The 19,032-nt window shown below is 33.4% G+C and overlaps 3 protein-coding genes across 3 annotated transcripts; 1 reads left to right on the plus strand and 2 right to left on the minus strand.

The window, feature by feature from the left end:
* The first annotated feature begins 89 nt into the window (after positions 1–89).
* On the plus strand, positions 90–7,107 carry LOC126686420 (histone acetyltransferase GCN5). The gene is made up of 13 exons (XM_050380459.1): positions 90–838; positions 928–992; positions 1,157–1,237; positions 1,628–1,699; positions 2,105–2,273; positions 2,771–2,814; positions 3,065–3,164; positions 3,844–3,912; positions 4,074–4,128; positions 4,265–4,383; positions 5,075–5,168; positions 6,353–6,494; positions 6,589–7,107. The coding sequence occupies exons 1-13, from the start codon at positions 230–232 to the stop codon at positions 6,653–6,655; spliced, it is 1,686 nt and encodes a 561-aa protein (XP_050236416.1). The 5' UTR covers positions 90–229; the 3' UTR covers positions 6,656–7,107.
* A 407-nt stretch (positions 7,108–7,514) lies between these two features.
* On the minus strand, positions 7,515–10,805 carry LOC126686422 (light-inducible protein CPRF2). Its single transcript, XM_050380460.1, has 6 exons — positions 10,296–10,805; positions 10,097–10,190; positions 9,407–9,617; positions 8,952–9,027; positions 8,726–8,851; positions 7,515–7,914 (listed from the first exon to the last, which is right to left on the minus strand). Exons 1-6 carry the CDS (start codon positions 10,710–10,712, stop codon positions 7,621–7,623), a joined length of 1,218 nt encoding a protein of 405 aa, XP_050236417.1. The 5' UTR covers positions 10,713–10,805; the 3' UTR covers positions 7,515–7,620.
* A 1,698-nt stretch (positions 10,806–12,503) lies between these two features.
* On the minus strand, positions 12,504–16,829 carry LOC126653808 (tryptophan synthase alpha chain-like). Its single transcript, XM_050347747.2, has 9 exons — positions 16,505–16,829; positions 15,675–15,821; positions 15,535–15,600; positions 14,876–14,984; positions 14,233–14,309; positions 13,738–13,815; positions 13,543–13,620; positions 12,906–12,965; positions 12,504–12,829 (listed from the first exon to the last, which is right to left on the minus strand). The coding sequence occupies exons 1-9, from the start codon at positions 16,703–16,705 to the stop codon at positions 12,695–12,697; spliced, it is 951 nt and encodes a 316-aa protein (XP_050203704.1). The 5' UTR covers positions 16,706–16,829; the 3' UTR covers positions 12,504–12,694.
* Between the last annotated feature and the right edge of the window lie 2,203 nt (positions 16,830–19,032).

Here is a 19,032-nt window from a genome sequence, read left to right on the forward strand (position 1 = left end):
TTAGGGAGCTAGATAGAGAATATTGAAGGTTCAGGGGCATAAAAGTAGAAAGTGAACGACAAACCGTTTATGCTAAACGAATAAGAGCAACAACTCAACTGTAATAACGGAATCAGTTTCATCGTCTTCTCTACCCCAAGATGAAAATTCCCCTTCCTGCAAAACCCTAATTCTTAATTTCAAAACCCTAATTCACTAAATTTACGAATTGAAACTCATTGTTACTTCAATGGACTCTCACTCTCACCTAAACTTAACCAACCGCTCTCGCAGCTCTCAGTCTCCGTCACCTTCGCACTCCGCTTCTGCTTCCGCAACTTCCTCTATTCACAAACGAAAGCTAGCCGCTGCCGCTGCATCTGAAGACCACGCACTGCCATTCCCTCCTTCATCTTTCTCCGCCGATACACGCGACGGAGCACTCACATCAAATGACGATCTCGAAAGCATATCCGCTCGCGGCGCCGATTCCGACTCCGACGTGGAAGACTCAGACGTTGTCGTTGACGAGGATGAGGACGAGTTCGACAATGACTCATCTATGCGGACATTCACCGCAGCGCGACTGGAGGCGAATGCCGGAGCATCAGGAGTGGGAGGCAGTGGTTCTGGAGGTGGCGGTGCTGGTGGAGGATCGATGGCGAGGAATACGAAGATGAAGTCGGAGAATAATTCAACTGTTAAGATTGAAAAGCTAGAAGGAAAGGATGGTGGGGCAGGTGGTGTGGGGTCTACAGCAGCTGGTAATTCGATGAAGGAGGATGCTGTTAAGATATTTACTGAGAATTTGCAAACTAGTGGTGCTTATAGTGCTAGGGAAGAAAGTTTGAAGAGAGAGGTTAAATAAATTAATTTCATTGTTTTTTGTTTTAGTTAGTATAAATTTGATAACTTAGTTAGGTTTTTTATACCAATTTTGATTCTCAGGAGGAAGCAGGGAAGCTCAAGTTTGTATGTCTTTCGAATGATGGTATTGATGCGCACATGGTTTGGTATCTAATTTTCTTAGTCTTCAGCGTTTTTCGTTATATATAAATCTTTAATTGTTTGTCTTGTTTTGTCTGACGATGGTATTGCATTTGGTGAACCTTTTGAAGTTACTTGTGTGTTGGAGCATGTAGTAATAGGATTTCTGATGACTTGTGTTTCTTCTCAGGCTGATAGGATTGAAGAACATATTTTCCAGGCAGTTGCCTAACATGCCTAAAGAGTATATTGTGCGTCTTGTCATGGACCGGTAAATTCAGTAATTTTTTCTATGTTTCCCCTTAGCCTTTGTGTCATCAAATGGGACTGAGATTAGATAACAAGAGAAATGGTTCTTTTTCTTTCTTATACTGGTTTTAGTTATGGGGACATGTGTCGATGAAAATTTCAATTCCACATTGTGGAAGCCTCTAGTTGCAACTTGCAAACTACAACTGCACAAATAATCCATATCTTTACTTTTCTGTTTCCTCATGTCTAGATTTGGGGAGTCAATTGAAATCTGAAGATTTAACCTAAAAAATGAACGTTTCTTTTTTATGTTCTTGATTAACAAACTTTTCTTACGTTATTCTCTCTATGATCTTTCTGGTTATGTGAAATTAATTTCTGCTTTTGTATTTTTTTTTTGAGTTCACAGAACCCACAAGTCCGTTATGGTTATCAGACGTAATCACGTTGTTGGTGGCATCACATATCGTCCATATGTAAGGTTAGTTTTAGATTCAAACCATAGGTCGCATTATGCCATGGTCACATGTTTTGTCTTATCATTATAAATTTTGGTTCTAAAGTGAAAAATATGAGCTAAACTAGTTGTTCTTTGCCTTTAACTGACTAGGGAAAGTAAAACTGCCATTTTTTCAAGTACCGTCTAGAAATCATTTTATTACATGAGTGAGGAATTTGTACTTGATATCATCAACATCATCCCTAATGGTTTTTTGTCTTAACATGGATGTTGCTTAAATTAAATAATTGCTTCTGAATGTCAGTTTTATCCTATAACTATGTAGCTAGAAGTGTGGAACACTTGTATATACACCATTTCTGCTGTGATATATTTGTTTAACTTATTTGCACTTATAAGTTTCACTCTTGTCCCTGGATACCCCAGCCAAAAGTTTGGGGAGATAGCTTTTTGCGCTATCACAGCAGATGAACAAGTAAAAGGGTATGGAACAAGATTGATGAATCATTTGAAGCAGTATGCACGTGATGCTGATGGGCTAACACATTTTTTGACATATGCTGACAATAATGCCGTTGGTTATTTCATTAAACAGGTCAGTTTTATTATTTTAATATAGGTGTTCTTCTGTTATGGTGAATTCCTTGGTTGTAAGATTTGTCTGGATCCTCATGTGAAAAAATGGTAAAACAAGTAGTCAACTTTTATTCTTTTGGAAAAATTTAAAAAATTGTATAGCAATCAATCACGTAGATGATAGCTGATTTAGATTCTGCCTTCATGCATATTGTATAATGACTAATGAGGATGTAGAAGCAGATGTGTAGTTCTGTTACTGACAATTCTGTCTTTTTGTTGATTTGAACTTGGTTTTGTTATCCATTTAATTAACATCATAAACTTTTCTTTTTCCTGTTGCTATGCAATTGCTTTCAGTATATAGTATTCTATGAAATTTGGTTTGCTGTTGTGACCATTGCAACTTTTTGTAATAATTTCTTTCCAACTGGTTCTTCTGATTGTTTTTATTTTGGATTCTTGAGAATATAAGGAGTTGCATTTGTTAACAGATCTGTTCATTGTTAATCTTAGGGTTTTACTAAAGAGATTTACTTGGAGAAGGATCGTTGGCAAGGGTAATTCTTAGAGCTTTACTTTGTCCATTGACTCATTCTCTTTACATAAATGCTCTTGTTTCCTAAAATTGTCATTTTATGGGAGGGACTTTTCATTTCTGCATTATTGTGAATATTCATTTATAGGGAACTGATACATCTGAGGCTTGGAAGTAAATTAGATTTTGATCAAATTGTCTTTCTATTACTCTTACCTCTTGTCATCTAACTGTAACTCTGTGCATCTAATTTAATTGTATCTCAATTTAAGGTATATTAAAGACTACGATGGAGGTATCCTTATGGAGTGCAAAATTGATCCGAAACTTCCATACATTGATTTATCAACAATGATTCGTCGTCAAAGGCAGGTGGGACAAGAAAGTTCTTTGCCAATGTGATTCCTTCTCTTTGTCCAGATGTCAATTGCAGGATTCGTATTTCAGTGATGTTGAATTGAGTATAATGTGCTTTTTGTTGTATACATGAAATTTAATTATCTTATTGTTGGAATTTATGAATTGCCCCTGACAAAATCTGCTATTTATTCTTGTTTTTGTATATTTAGGTCTCACCAATTCAATTTAGAACCTATAATGTTTTGCAGTATGTTATAATCACTATCTGGCTACTCTTTTCTTAATATAACATGAAAAGTTCTGAAAGCTATACATGTAAAAAACTATGCCTGGTATCATTCTGATCAAATTCATTTGCTGTCAGCACTTAAAAGTGAGTTGAATTCAAAAAAGGCAGTTACTCATTGAGATGAATATTCTGATTACTCCTGTTCATGCATCATTGCATATCATTATGCTCCCTTTAATCAATGTGGGATAAACACTGCTGGTGTATTTTATTTGTCAAGGTTGATTGTGCTGTAAATGTTCCGATCCTGCATGTTTTGTGTGCTATACCTATCATTTACAATAGTCTGTTTCAGTGATTGGCTTTTGAAACTTTATTTTTGTTGAAAATTTTTCTTCATTGGCTAACCTTATTTTAATTTTGAACGCTGCTTTGACTATTGTGTTATCTTGGTAATGATAGGCTATTGATGAAAAGATAAGAGAGCTATCCAATTGTCACATTGTTTATCCAGGGATTGATTTTCAAAAGGTATATAATATCAATCAATTCGTGCAGTATTAGTACATTCATTTTACTCATTAGAATTTGGATGGAATTTATTTCTCTAGCGGAGCAATTAGTTCTAATATTTTACCCTATCTGCCGATATGTGTGAACTTAGTTTTGATGATGAACTTACTGAATTTCAGAAAGAAGCTGGCATTCCTAAAAAGATTGTCAAAGTTGAGGATATTCCTGGCTTGAGTAAGTTCAAAAGCTTGCTGTATAATCTTTCATGTTGTCTAATGACCAACTTATTCTGCGCTCTATTGGTCCAGACTAGTTGGAATGTAATCGGAAGGTTAAGAGACTAAGATTTTTTTTTTCAATGTGGTAATAGGGGAAGCCGGATGGACTCCTGATCAGTGGGGCCATTCACGTTTCAATGCCTTTAATACTTCTACAGACAGCACCACAAATCAAAAGCATTGGACTGCATTCATGCGCTCACTTTTAAAGGCAGGTTTAAGAAATAATTTTTTTTCCGTCTTTCTTTAAATGTCCATTCTATTAATCCCCTTGATAAATACATTGATGTGGATTGCTAAGTGCTGCAAGAACGACTCAAAAATAATAGCTAATGGTATTCTTATTTATCACTTGTTTGACATCTTTCTTTAAAATGTAATTTTCAGTCCTACGTCTATTATAGAACTGATGTTTGAATAAAGTAACTACAAAGCTTGAACTAAGGATTAATCAACTGTTGTTTGCTTCAGTCTGGAATAATAACCACAAGTTTCCCCTGTATCAAAAACTAGCAAAAGACTTGTATTTGCCTTTTCGATTATAGACGAAGCTCAACCCAGATTATGCATCTTAAGGCTTTTAAACAATTACATCAATGTCTCTCTTAGTGTTAACCCTTCAAGTCAATAATTTTAAATCGACTCGTTGAAATTTTACCAGGGGGTGATAGGATTATAAACATTTTTGTATTTCAATTTCTCTACTTTCTTCATATGCATAGAGCTTGCTCTTTTTTTACTTTAAATCATTGGGAAGAGCGGGGGCTTGTGAGAGACCTTATATACCATTCGAGCTATAGCTCATTGGTTGTGCTTGCTCTTTTTACCCCATTGAGACATGCTTTCTGTCTCTATTTTTATCGGATATTTACTTTCCATGCATTGTTTCCCTTTCTAAACAGTCGATGCTCGACCACGTTGATTCATGGCCATTTAAGGAACCAGTTGATGCTCGTGATGTTCCTGATTATTATGACATTATCAAAGACCCTGTAGGTAAGACATCAATTTCATTTATTCCCTTGTAGCAAAAAACTATGTGGTCTCATTACCATGTTCCATGTATTGCAAATTACTTAATACAGAACGACAGAGCTGGCCATTAAAACTTGCCTCTGTCTAGTTTTTTCTCCCACTAAATATAGGTATATGCTTATGCTACCAGCTACTCCATTTTATCTAACCTTATGGGCTTAACTTAACTACTACAATTTTGTTAAATAATAATTTGGATTAGTTCAACTATGGGAAAAGTCATTTATCTGTGGATTATATTTGCTAACTAATATCATTCATTAACCATATACTCCCTCCGTCCCAATCTAATCGAGAATTTCTCTTTTGCACATTGTTTAAGAAATTTCATTAGATAATACTTTTACTTTTATATCCTCAAATTACACTATATGCACATTTTTCTATAGATCTTTCTAATGAAAGATATTAATTGAGAGGGTAGAAAAGGAAAATTAAGGTACAAATTATTCTATAAATAGAAATTGTCAATTAGAATGAGACACTCAAAAAAGAAATCATTCTCAATTAGATTATGATGGAGGGGTAGTAGTTTCTAATTTTCTAGTGATAAGCAAATTAATAAATATCAAAGCTATGTTGCTACTTCTTTTAGCAATATAGCTGCATTCTTCAGAATTTAATTACGCTCATAAAAAGAGGGAGAACCCATAATAACCTTTTAAATGCTGGCTCAATAATTCACTACTTGTAAGTTGTTGCCAACAATCATCAAATACTCGATCTTTTTTTCCTTTGTATCTTATCAATTAAAAGTAGGAGAAAGAGTTTTTTTTTTCAAACCCGATTAATTTCATCTTCTTGCTACAACATACTCCAGATGTGAAAGTACTACGTTGTTAGTTTTTAATGTCAAAAATCTTGGTATCAGTTTCCTGTCTAAAGTAGTATCTCATAGGACAATTTTTTTATGGTCATTAAAGTAAAGTCAATTCCATGGGAACATCTGTAGTTTTTGATTTAAATTGATGTATATGCAATATCACTGTTTTTACACTTTTGGATTTTGATGCATAACTTGTTAACTTACGAGTCTCTTATATCTCATTTTTTAACTTTATCTAATGGAACCATTTCAACTGAAGACATGTAAATTTCCTCGAATGTAATCTTGTATAATTCTTTAATGGGTTTTCATGCTACAGACCTAAAGACATTGGCAAAGAGGACAGAGTCGGAGCAGTATTATGTAACGTTTGATATGTTTGTGGCGGATGTCAAGAGGATGTTTGCCAACGCACGCACATATAATTCGCCTGATACTATTTATTATAAATGTACAACAAGGCATGATCGTCTTCTTCCTCGTGTGCATTTGCGATTCTGTTATATTAATCATTTCCTTAGTTTCAACTCATTTACGCTTATGTACATCATGCAGATTGGAAGCCCATTTCGAAAGTAAAGTTCAATCAGGTTTCCAATCTGCTGCCAAAATACAGCAATAATGATCCAATCAAGGCATGTAATACCGTCATGCTACAGAGATCAATATTTAGTTTGGACATCGTAAGATGTGTATTATTTTTCCATTTAACCTCATCCAATGCACTTCTAGCTGAGGATCATGCTATTGCTTATCCTGGTTTCTCTCCCCAAATCATACATTGGATCTTGCCGCCATTGCTTGGTTGTCTTTTGCCGGAGTTCTTCTATGGTGTTCATCCTCCTGTGTCCGAAAGGATTTTCATAGACTATGTTCTGGTGGCCTTGTTTTTATGGTAAGCGCAGTTCAGATTCTCAGTTTTCTTTGTACATTGGGAAGTAGAAAAATGTATTTATTTAAGTTAAATCGTGCGCTAGTTTTTTATAGAATCTTTTCTTGTTTCTTTTGAATTGAAAGAACTGTAAAATATTATTCTTGGACATTCAAAATAAGGGAATGTTTCTTGTTGTATTACCATGATCATTTTTAAATGGCCAAATGTTGTAAAAAGGCCAAACCTTTCATAAAAATTTCACAAAACTTCTGACTTTTTAATTTTGTCGATTTTGGCCAAAAATTGATTATTTGATTTCACAAAAGTCTTGACCTTTCAATTTTGTCGATTTTGGCCAAAAATTGATTATTTGATTTCACAAAAGTCCTAACCTTTCAATATTTGGCATGCCACATAGGCGCCACATATGCAAATTGAAATCAAATTGAGAGTTGGCCACAATTGAAACCAAATAATTTGTTTTTCGCCAAAATTGACAAAATTGAAAGGTCAGGACTTTTGTGAAACTCTTATGAAAAGTTTGACTTTTTTATGACATTTAGCCTTTCTAAATTGAAAAGTTCCCTATTTAAGTGAAAAATCTAACTAGTACAAACTAACATATAATTATTCAAATCAGCAACTGTACCATAACAAACTTTTTCCTACAAACCCCAATTTCAATAATTATCAAATGAATATAATCATCTGAATCATTTCTTTTTGGCAACTGGCTGAGACAATCCGCCAATGTTGCCTCCTCCATTATCCGCAGGCAGACTTGTAGCATGAGTTAGATTACCATTGGGACAGTTATTATTTAGTCTCTGGAGATGTTGAGCACCTGGTGAAAAATCAGGAACAGAGTGGTGAAAGAAATGGTTGTTCGGCTGAACATCTGCTTGACCTGCGACGAACTGAATCCCCATGCTAGGCATGTGAGACCTTGCTAGAGCCATTGGGTTCAAACCCGTCACTCTTTTAACTTGATCTTCCGCCATTTTTACCTGGAAAATGGTTACATGATATATCTACCCAATAAATTTTGTCTATAAAACAAATCTTCACCCACAAAGTACATCAATAAAGATTTATCTGCTCCTCTAAGTTAAAATAAAAGATCAAAGAAATCCAACTTTGTGGTTTTGAACAAAAATACCTAAAGCTTGTCAATTTTGAATCATTTTACACTTCTAACCATCAAGAATTTGGTCAGATAGACACCAGCTTAGGATATAAAATGACTTAAAATTCACAAGAATCTTTTTGTCCCAAATCACAAACTTGGACTGTTTTGATTTTTATTCCAAATTACAGGGACAAAATGAACCGTTTTTGCAAAGTAAATTGTGGCAGTTGACGATGACAAATAAGATAAATCTAGAGCTTTAAATAGGCATTTCAATATTTTGAGCAGAAATTTGTGGCTGTCTGATATCAAGCAAACCAACTTCATTGGCATTGGGTTTATTTGCCCCAAATCATAGAAGAGATCAACTTGGATCAAGTATTTCCTCGAAATGCCAACTCAGTACATACAAATACATAATGGCTCTGCTCTGAAACAAAAAATTGCCTATGCTATAAAATCACATGGGCAAGCACATGTGTATGCATGCAATCAGTTTCTCATATGAAATCCTGAAAGATCTTTGGTTTTTCATGATCTGGTTGAAAGCTCCTTTCTCGGAAGCATCACAGCTTTACGTCATGATGTTGTAAAGTGGAAAATTAATAGCAATTGCCAAACACCAACAAGGGAATAATAACTAACTGAGCAAGTGAAATATGAGATGATACAACACTGCAAGGATTTACCTTTGTCCTCAATGTTTCAATATTAGCATTCAAAATCCTATTGTCAACAGAAGCATCATCGCACTTTTTATTTACATCTGTTAAGCGCGTTAGCAATGTTGTCCGCTCATCTCTCAGTTGACCAACCTGCAAGACGATGTAATGTCATTATAATTCTAGGTGTTGCAAAAAGAGACAACTGTTAGACAGTAAAGAACATGCGCTTAAGAGAATTACTGAACCAAACCTGTGCTTCAAGTTCATTCAGCTGTGCCTGTTTTCTTCTTCTTGACCGTCGGGCTGACTCTCGATTTGACTGCATCCTGAGTCAGCATCAAGGACAGAAGAACTTTTCAGCCCAATGAAAAAAAAAACTCCCTTATGCACCACCTTTCTCAAAAAGTAACTAAAGCAACAGGGTACAAATTCAATTTGTTCATTACTAAGAGGAAGCACTTTGGTAACTTTAAAAGGCAGCAATGATTTACAATTATAAGTTGATCCACAATATGTTATCTCAAGTAGACTCATACTCAATAATTCAGAGTGATATGCAAATTCCTAGGACTATTACTTGCGGAAATAAAAGTAAGCAAAGAGACATGTGAACAAGCAAAACAAAGAATACGAAGTTCCTAAAGTCTTTGGAAACCAGTAAAACAAAGAGCGAAAATTAGACAAAAAATGAGAGACTATACTCACCTCCTTGCACGTTTCACATTAGTAGGATCCGCATTGTCATTGATTTCTGTCTCTCCTTCAAATTCATCATCATCGGAATCTTCTCTAGATGACCCACTAGTTGCTTGCCTCGCTGGAGTCTCTTGTTTTCTGGGCATAGAAGGTATTGCTGGAAGACGAAGTGATCCACCATCAGTTTCACCCTGTCCTTTTGAAATACCATGACCATTACCTGTAATGGTAACAACTCAGATAATGGGTAAAGAGTGCAACTATAATATAAGTTTCAGAGAATAGAAACAATTTGGCGCAAGAAAATACTAGAAAAACAATCTTGATTATTAGATGGCATGCATCATAAATATAGTAGTTCTAGTCAATAAAACAATTTGTCAAGAAGGTGCGAGTACAGTTTGATGACATAGCTGGTAAAAACAAAAAGCAAAGCATGGAGAAAATGAACATTCACAGTCAATCGACAAACCTAAGCAGCAAACAGAGATTGTTTCTAAGTAATAAGTCTGGTTTGCGAATTCAAGAGAAATTAATTAGCCTACAAATAATTTGTTTATCCAAAATGCATTACATTGGCGGACGCACAAATTAATCTAATTGTCATTGTTCACTATATACAACTATACAAGTATTTATCATTAAAGACATTCTATTGCATCAGCTACTTCAAAAAGTTAAAAAAGTGAACATAGTTACCAGAAACTACATGAGATGATCCTAATTGACAATTCTTGGTAACCAAAGGATCGTCAGCTGGACCAGAAACACCCTCAGGCTTTACACTCAAATCCTTCATTCAAAAACATTACCACACTTTTAATAACTAAACAAATAATAAAAATTGCATATCCAATAATATTATTATAAATATATAATATATACTAAGAAAATATACCCTTGATTTCGCAGCAGCAGCAGCAGCGCAAGCTAGATCAAGCTGTGATTTAAGGAAAGAGTGATAACCCTCAGTATCTTTCGGAGGAAGAGGAGTCACCGGTAAAACTGGAGGTTGAGCCGGAGCCGGAGCTGGAGGTCGAGCTCGATCCAATGGCTGAGGTTGAATTTGAGGCTTTTCAATCTCTATTACGTCATCGTCGCAATTTTTAGACGATATCGTCGCCGATTTCGAAACCCTAACGGTAACAGCGTCGCTGTTGTGGTGGTGGTTGGTGTTGGTGACGGAGGAGGAAGGAGGAAACTCCTCAAGAAACTTCTCTAACTCCCATTCCGATGCGCTTCTACTCATATCCGTCACCGGAGCCGCCTGCCATAACAGGTCGGAGAAATCGTCGACGGAAAATATACTGTTCATCGGGTTTTTTCCTTTTTTTCCCTTGTTTTCTGTTGAGAAAGTATTTCTGTTTGTTAATTAGTGCAAGAAAATTGGTTTGTGTTAATGTCAGAATTGATAAAGAAATGATCCCGTGGTTTACGTTTTACCGTAGTTCCTTTTGAGTTTAAGTTAAAAGTTTAATCTTCCAATAGTTATTTGCCACGTATTTGATTAAGTCTTAATATAGAACAAAGGGTCAACACGCCCCCTAAACTTGTGTCACGGGGTCATCTAACCCAATTTATACTTTTTTGAGCAACTAACCCCAAAACTCTTCAATTTTGGGTCAAATAACCCATAATTATATTTTTAAAATGTGTAAAATATAAATTGGAGACGAGAGATGTAAAAAAGTAATTAGATATTTCCCTAATTGTTATGATATAATTATTCGAAATCTACTTTTTAAAATAAAAATTTAAATTGTGGGGTTATTTGACCCAAAAATAAAGAGTTTTGGGTTTAGTTGCTCAAAAAGGTATAAATTGGGTTAGATGACCCCGTGTTACAAGTTAAAGGGGCGCGTTGACCCTTTGTTCTCTTAATATATGTGTATATTAAGTAGTTGGAGAGATCTGATTGTACCATATAAAAGGTGGGGCCTACAGACTACAGTGGGTTTGTTTGTACTTTGTACATTTCGCGGTTGGTAAATAAAGCAGATGCAAAATTTGCAAATTATTGCAAAGTAAGATCATGTCTAAAGAGCCTCGAAACTAAAAAGATTATCCTAAAAAAAAAATTAGCATAAATTAAATATTTTAAATTAGTAAACTAAAATAAATTAATATTATTTAATAATTATGAAAAACAAATAAATAAAAGAGTATAAATTAGAGAGCCTATAGAATTAAAAATAAAATAATACTTTTTTATTTTATAGATGTTTTTAGATGAGATATTTGATCTGAGGATAATCTTTTTATAAGTTTGGTGAGATTTTTTTTTCCCAAGAAAATTAAATTTTATTTTAGATAAATAAAATTATTTAAAATAATTATTATTAATTCCTATAAAAATTTAGGACTCATTAAAAACTTAATGAGAAAAATTGTCACTAACTAATATGTCACGATATTACCTTATGTATTTCTATTTAATTGAGAGTAATTTTTTTTCGTATTTCATTTTAATCCATTTATAGAATATTTTTATATTAAGTTTATTTACACTCTTCATTTAATATGCTTAGGAAAAAAAAAAACTTTTCAGGAGATGTGATATAATTAATGTAATATGAGTAAAATTGTTAAAAAAAATAACAATATAAAAAAAGTCTAATGGTAAAAAAAGCCAAATTATTACGACTTGTTGTAATTTAAATCTTTTAATTTTTCCAATAATAGCCAAATTGCATTTTTATTGTTGCAATAATAGTCAAATTGGTGGCCAAACTTGTTGTTTTCATTTAAAATATTAGTCTATTATTATTTTTTGATGAATAATAATATATTAAAATTCACGAGAAGTGGCAGAAAAATTCAAAAAAAAAACTCAAATTGTTCACACAAAAAGTGCAATTTGGCTATTATTATAACCAAAAAATGCAATTTGGCTATTATTGTAAAAATTAAAAAGTTTAGTTTAAATTGCAACAAATCGTAAAGGTTTAGTTTTTTCCATCATTAAGCCTATATAAAAATTCTCAATTAGATTGGTACAAAGCAATGAAAGAGAATAAACTATATAGAATTTTATATTGAAAATAATTTTTTTTATAAATATAACTTAAAATTTAAAGACTGGCAATATAATAAAAGAGAAGGAAGATTGGTCACTGAAAATTATCCTCATTATTTGAAAAATGTGGCTGATCAGCACTTGGTAGAAAAGCTAGTGAATTTTGCATGAGTGCACCTAATTTTCGAGTGCCTAAATTTCCAGTAGCAAATATAAAAGAAAAGAAAAAAAATGACATTTAATTTAATTTTATGACATTGTTGAATTAAAATTCTCCAGCTTCAAACAAGTGCTGATTTCAAAGATTTGGTGAAGCTTTCAAGTTCCTTCAACCCCTCTTCAGGAGATTTGGCTTCACCCAGCAATTTAACCATAGCACTCCCAACAATGACACCATCAGCGCCCCATCCAGCGACCTGCGACAGATCTCAGGCAATAAGTTCGTATGCATAAACACAATAAGACATTAAGTTTTCTGTCAAAAGACCAAACCTGTTTCACATGCTCAGGTTTTGATATGCCAAACCCGACTGCTACAGGCTTCGTTGTCGCCTGCCATGGTGAAAAACAAACATTAAGCTTAGGTCATTCAATATATTTGCTTTACAGCATATAATACATTACTTTCATTCTGCAAATTCATAATGCTATGACATATTTACATTACTTTCATTGCGCAAATTCATGAGTCGATAAGAGGGAAAAGTTCACCAACAGTATTTGAACTTTCTTCTCTCTCCCAATGCGGTACTCAAACTTCAATTGGCAAGTAAAAATATATGAACTATGATTTTGTAATAATAAACTGCTTTCTCTTTCTGTCAAAATAAACCTATGTGGCGGTGACACGGATGTTTACTTCATGCAGAACCACTATGTGTAATGCACTAATCAATTTCCTCACATTCCAGTTCCAGAAAGACCATATGTGTAATGCACTGATCAATTTCCTCACATTCCAGTTCCAGAAAGGCCATATGTGTAATGCACCAAGTACCACCCAAATTTTCTTATTTACTCTTTCAGGAACACTTTTACAGACTTAAATAAAAGTTAATTTACCTTGAATTTGAAAGTTTAGCACTTGTGTACTAGTCATTTAATGATTTACGGAAAAATAAAAACATACCGCTTTAATCTCCTGCAGAAGACTTTGAACTCTTTCATTTATAGATGCACGGGCACCTGTAACTCCAATTGAACTGACCTATTAAATCCAGAAAATTGGAGATATCATATAAAATGTTGAAATTTAAATACACATACAATAAATATTGTATCTTAACTATGCCAAAGACTATACAGTAAACACTTCAAGACTTACGAGATATACAAATCCCTCTGATGCTTCAACTATGACTTTCATTCTTTCTGTTGGTGTAGTAGGTGTTGTAAGAAGTACCTAGACGCCAGAAATTTGGAAAGGAAATATCAACTAGATGTATCAATGCTTAACTTTCATAATTTATTTTGCAAATGAGCTTCACAGTTTAATTTCCAGCAACTAATTTTGCAGATAAGCTTAACCGTTCAAACATAAGTTGAAAAACACTTCTGCACTGAAAAGTGAAAACATCCATCAACTTGCCAATCAATCATTAATCAATCAAGAAGTGATTTTTTTATAAGAACTAATAAGTAACTTGTGATAAGCCATCAAACTGATAAAGACTGAGTTAGCAAATGGTAACGCTAGAAAATCAATAGATCATTCAAGTGACTGAAGTTAGAAAAAAAAGCTCTGTTTTCCATCAATAATATTAATCATATCGTGGTTATTGCCAGCCACACATGCAAGCCAGAAAGAAAAAGGACAAACCAGTTCGATATTTTTCTTGACAGCTTCACTCCTTAAAATTTCAGTTTCTTCTAGAGGTACATCTGGGACCACAAGTCCTGAAAACAGATTTGAAAGCATTAGAAAAACTGTATTGGGAACATACCTCAGGTTTACACAGAACACGAATAACAATAGGAAAACAATGCAACCATATACCATATTGAACGAAAGTGAAAAAATAACTTCATTCCATATAAATCAAGATGGCAAATATTAATTGCTCGGCACCAGAGTTTCCCCATTCTTAGGCGTGCAGCACGTGAAAATGAAATAAGGTATAGGAAGAGAAACCCCAGAATAACTTGTTAATTGTTAAAGACTTAAAAATAGCTGAAAAATCTAGTGATAGAACACAAAGAGAAGTGATTCAACATCAAGGAGTTAAAAATAATCATTTAGAAAGACATTAAAATTTCCAGACATGGAAGAAACAAACTACATTACTGAATTTTTTTGGAAGTAAGAAGATTATATTTACACTTAATTGCCCAGCCAATTTATCCAATGGGAAACCTAACAAAACTCAACCTATGCACTGTATTAGCTGAAAAGTGTACAGCACAAATTCACTACCCTTGATGCTGTAATAATAAAACTTAAGCAAATAAAGCTTTTCCATTACCGTGTACTCCAATGTCTTTAACAGTGGCCATAAAATTCTCAGTTCCACGCTTTAATATTGGGTTGTAGTATGTAAATAAAGCAATTGGACAGGATAATTGTGGAACTACCTGCAGAGTGAGACATTGAAGTGGTATAAGAACATTTGAATCACAAAAATCATATAGTTGATAAAGCTTTACATAGGGATATTTAGAGTTTACTTCATCATTCAGGCATGTATTATAAACAAGCCAGCTCAATAAGAGAAAAAGTAATGAGAAAAAGAGGGCTAAACCGAGCCTGTCGTTTCTGTCAAATTAGCTGGGTATACATTTATGATTAAAGTTACAATCAATAACATGATAACAAGCAGCCCCTCTCCATTTTATCAGGGTTTAAAAGATCATTCACGCCTAGTGTGCAAAATAAGCAAAATAAAGCTCTTATTTGGGAAAAGTATCACCAATCTGTACTCATTGGACGGAAGCAAATTAACATCAGTAATGCGTCAATCTAACCAATATATCTCAGTCCAAAATCTAGCTAATTTAATGACACGACACTTGTTGCTGGAATTCTGTTCGTAATGACGAAAAGTTAGAATAGTCACAAATCTAGCCAATCTATATAAGTAGGATTGCATCCAGAAGGAGGCATATTACTATAAGATAGTCTTACCTCCTTCAACATCGACAATATTGCATCAAAATTGGTTCCTCTTGCCAAAGAACGGGTAGCTGCCGCCTAAGCCAACAAACAGATTCGTAAGAATACTAAAACAAACTTTATCCAACTAACAAATAAAGTTCCCGTCGAACCTGGATAACTGGACCATCTGCCAAAGGATCGGAATAAGGAACACCAAGTTCGATTATGTCACATCCACATGAGTCCAACACCTTCAAAGCTTCTGCTGTGGTTTGAAGATCAGGATCACCAGCTGTGATGTATGGAATTAATGCCACCTACAAATCAAGGTATTCCCTTCAAAACACAATTGCAAAAACCATACAACTAAATAAGAAAAAAATGCAATTTTTGCTCACACTAGATATACCCTGTAAATTACTGAAATAACTTTTAGGCCAATTCAGAAATTTTTTGGTGACAAGGACTCACTCCCCCAAGCTAAAGCCCAGGGTCACCGTCAAACCCGGAATGTGGGCCGCCACATACCTTGCACTACCGAGCTATAATGGTCAGCAGCCCAGTCCCAGTTGCAACCACAGGCGGCCACATACCTGGCAATACCGAGCTATAATGGTCAGCAGCTCAGTCCCAGTTCCAACCACAGGCGGCCACATACCTGGCAATACCGAGCTATAATGGTCAGCAGCTCAGCCCCAGTTCCAACCACTGGGTTTGAACCCGTGACCATGGCGTCCAGATAGCTGAGGCTTAGACCAACAGATCAAACCCGTGCGGGCCACTTCAATTCAGAAAATTAACAGCTAAATCTATTCAATTTAATCTAATTGATCTCTTCTTTAATTACAACCAAGCTACATTGAAATGGAGCCTCGAACTTCAAATTAACAAGCATGAACAGTGACCAATAATGCAACCCATCAAATAAAAAACCGAACCATTTCGTAAAAAAACAAAAAGACCAATAGAATTAGGAATTAAAGTAAAAACAATGTCTTACTTTGCCTTGTTTTCTAAGATTGGAGAAAGTTTCAGACATACTAAGAGTAGTCCTAGGAGCAGCAGCGAGAGTAGCCATTGGAGTGAATCTTCGGGTTGAAACGACACTAAATTTGTAAGAATTAGGAGAACGACTAGAGAAATGGGTCACTGGTTTCCTGTGGTGAATGAAGGTAGCCGTTGATTTTAAGGCAACTGCCATTACCGATTGAAATGTACTTTACAAAAAGATTATTTGATAAGAAATTGGGATTTTGAAATATTGAAAAATTCAGACTAAATACTGATAACTGTCGTACGGAGCGTTTAGCGTTAGGTTTATTTCACTGTCTCCATGTGCATCTTGTTATACCCAACACAAAAGAATAAGAAATCTACTACAAAAATAGTGTAATTGTTTTATATTTTTATTAATTTCTTTAGGAAATAAAAATATGAAAACAAATAATTATACAACGCAACGGTTGCTCCATGTCATTCATGCAACAAACCAATGACGCGTTAGCCATATGCAAATGTTTAATGATAAAAAAATAAGTAATAAATAAAGATTTCCTTTCGCGAATTCTTATTGGCTTGTTGTAAAAATAACGTGTCACGTCCGTTGTGTGGGATAAACACTCAAAAAAAAACACGTATGTCTATTATTTTTATAATTAAATTATTAATTACTTTAGATGGTTATTAATTAAGTATAAGCATTCATAATAAATAATTTCTATATTCTAATTATTTGATATTTAATGTAGGATTAATTTCATATAAAATTACTACATTTACATGTTTTTTCATTTTAATCACGTCCTTTAAAAAGTGTCAAATAAAATCACCACCTTTTATTTTTTTGCAAATCTATCATCGATGAGTAAAATTCGATGTCTTTTTCCTCCCAAATAAATGTTTTAATTTGACTAATGCCCTATTAACACACAAAATACATTCCTCCTACTCTTTTTTTGTTGATTCCGGTTGTCAATTCTACAAAAATACACCCAATTTTCACATTCGTGATAAATTTAAAAAAAAAAAATTATTTGACACGTTTTAAAGGACGTGATTAAAATGAAAAAACATGTAAAGGTGGTGATTTTATATGGAATTAACCCTTTAATTTATTATATTTATATGGATTGATTTGGATTTAATTCGAACATAACCATAAAGATGTTGATATTTTCTCTTTTAATTTTTAATTTTGAAATTTAAAATCAAATTTCTGGTTAAATCAAAATAATCTCATACAATTAATGTAACCAAATGTTGATATAATTGGTAAGTTTTTAAAAATGGTAAATGATGATAAAAAAATCATACAAATAAGTAAAGTTGGGAGTGCCAACTTAGATTCTATAATAATTGTCCAATTGAATGAATCCATCACATTTTATGAAATTAAAATTCATAAATTAAATGTTTCGTATTTTAATTTCATAAATTTTACATAAATCATTATTTAAAAAAAAATCAACAGAATTGGTGCCTAAACATGATATTGATTAGGTGTGTGATGTATGAGTATGCTTAACATCTAGCTACACTTCCTTGTTATAATTTAATCATTCTTCATTTTCACCTAATTTAGCATATGTGGTTAGGTATTCCAACAATATGAGAAGTTAACAATTAAAAAATTAATACAAAGAACTCATTTTTTATATAATTCTATATAATTCACAGTTTAATAAAAATCTGATGTATTTTATTATTATATTATATTTAGTTAATTTAAATTTAGCTAAATGTATATATTGGACCCTCACATTTATTCCAGCTTTAAATTTGGACTCTAATGAACCTTTTTTTTATGGAGGTACTTAACGTTATAAAAAAAAATCATATTGGACCATCCAAACCTAAAATGCCACATGTTAGTGACTGGCCAATGTGAATCATCGAATCTAATACGTCAGTGCTGAGTTGGTCATTCACTAACGAACATGTGGCATTTTAGGTTCGAATGATTTGATGTAAATTTTTTTATAACGTTAACTACCTCCATCGAAATAAAAGTTCATTAGAGACCAATTATAATACCGAACCAAATGAGAGAGTGCAATCCGTACATTACTCACTATTTTTTATGAATATTATTCACTATTTGTTATGATCATATTATTACTATTATATTTTAGCAAAGTTTATATACTTCATTATTGAATATAGGCAAAAGATACAAAAAAATCCTCATAGTTTTTACAAAAGTACAAATCAGCCATTTTACTTTTTTGGATATGATTAAGCTCTCTTTATTTTTAAATAGAACAAATAACCCCTTTCGTTCAACAGCATTAGAAACACTCGTTAATTGCTGACATGTCTCTCATAATCACATAGGAAAAAAGTTCAAAAATAATTTTAATGTCTAAAATATTTACCAAATATTTGAGGGGATAAGTGTCCTAAAAGTAAACTATAAGGATTTATTTGTTAGATTTTAAAATAACAATGGTTTAGTTGTTCAATTTTTAAAATATGAGGGTTTAATTGTGCCTAAAAAATAAAAGGGCAAATATATATTTTCAAGAAAAA

This window comes from Mercurialis annua, linkage group LG6 (assembly GCF_937616625.2).
Source record: "Mercurialis annua linkage group LG6, ddMerAnnu1.2, whole genome shotgun sequence".
Lineage (NCBI taxonomy): Eukaryota > Viridiplantae > Streptophyta > Magnoliopsida > Malpighiales > Euphorbiaceae > Mercurialis > Mercurialis annua.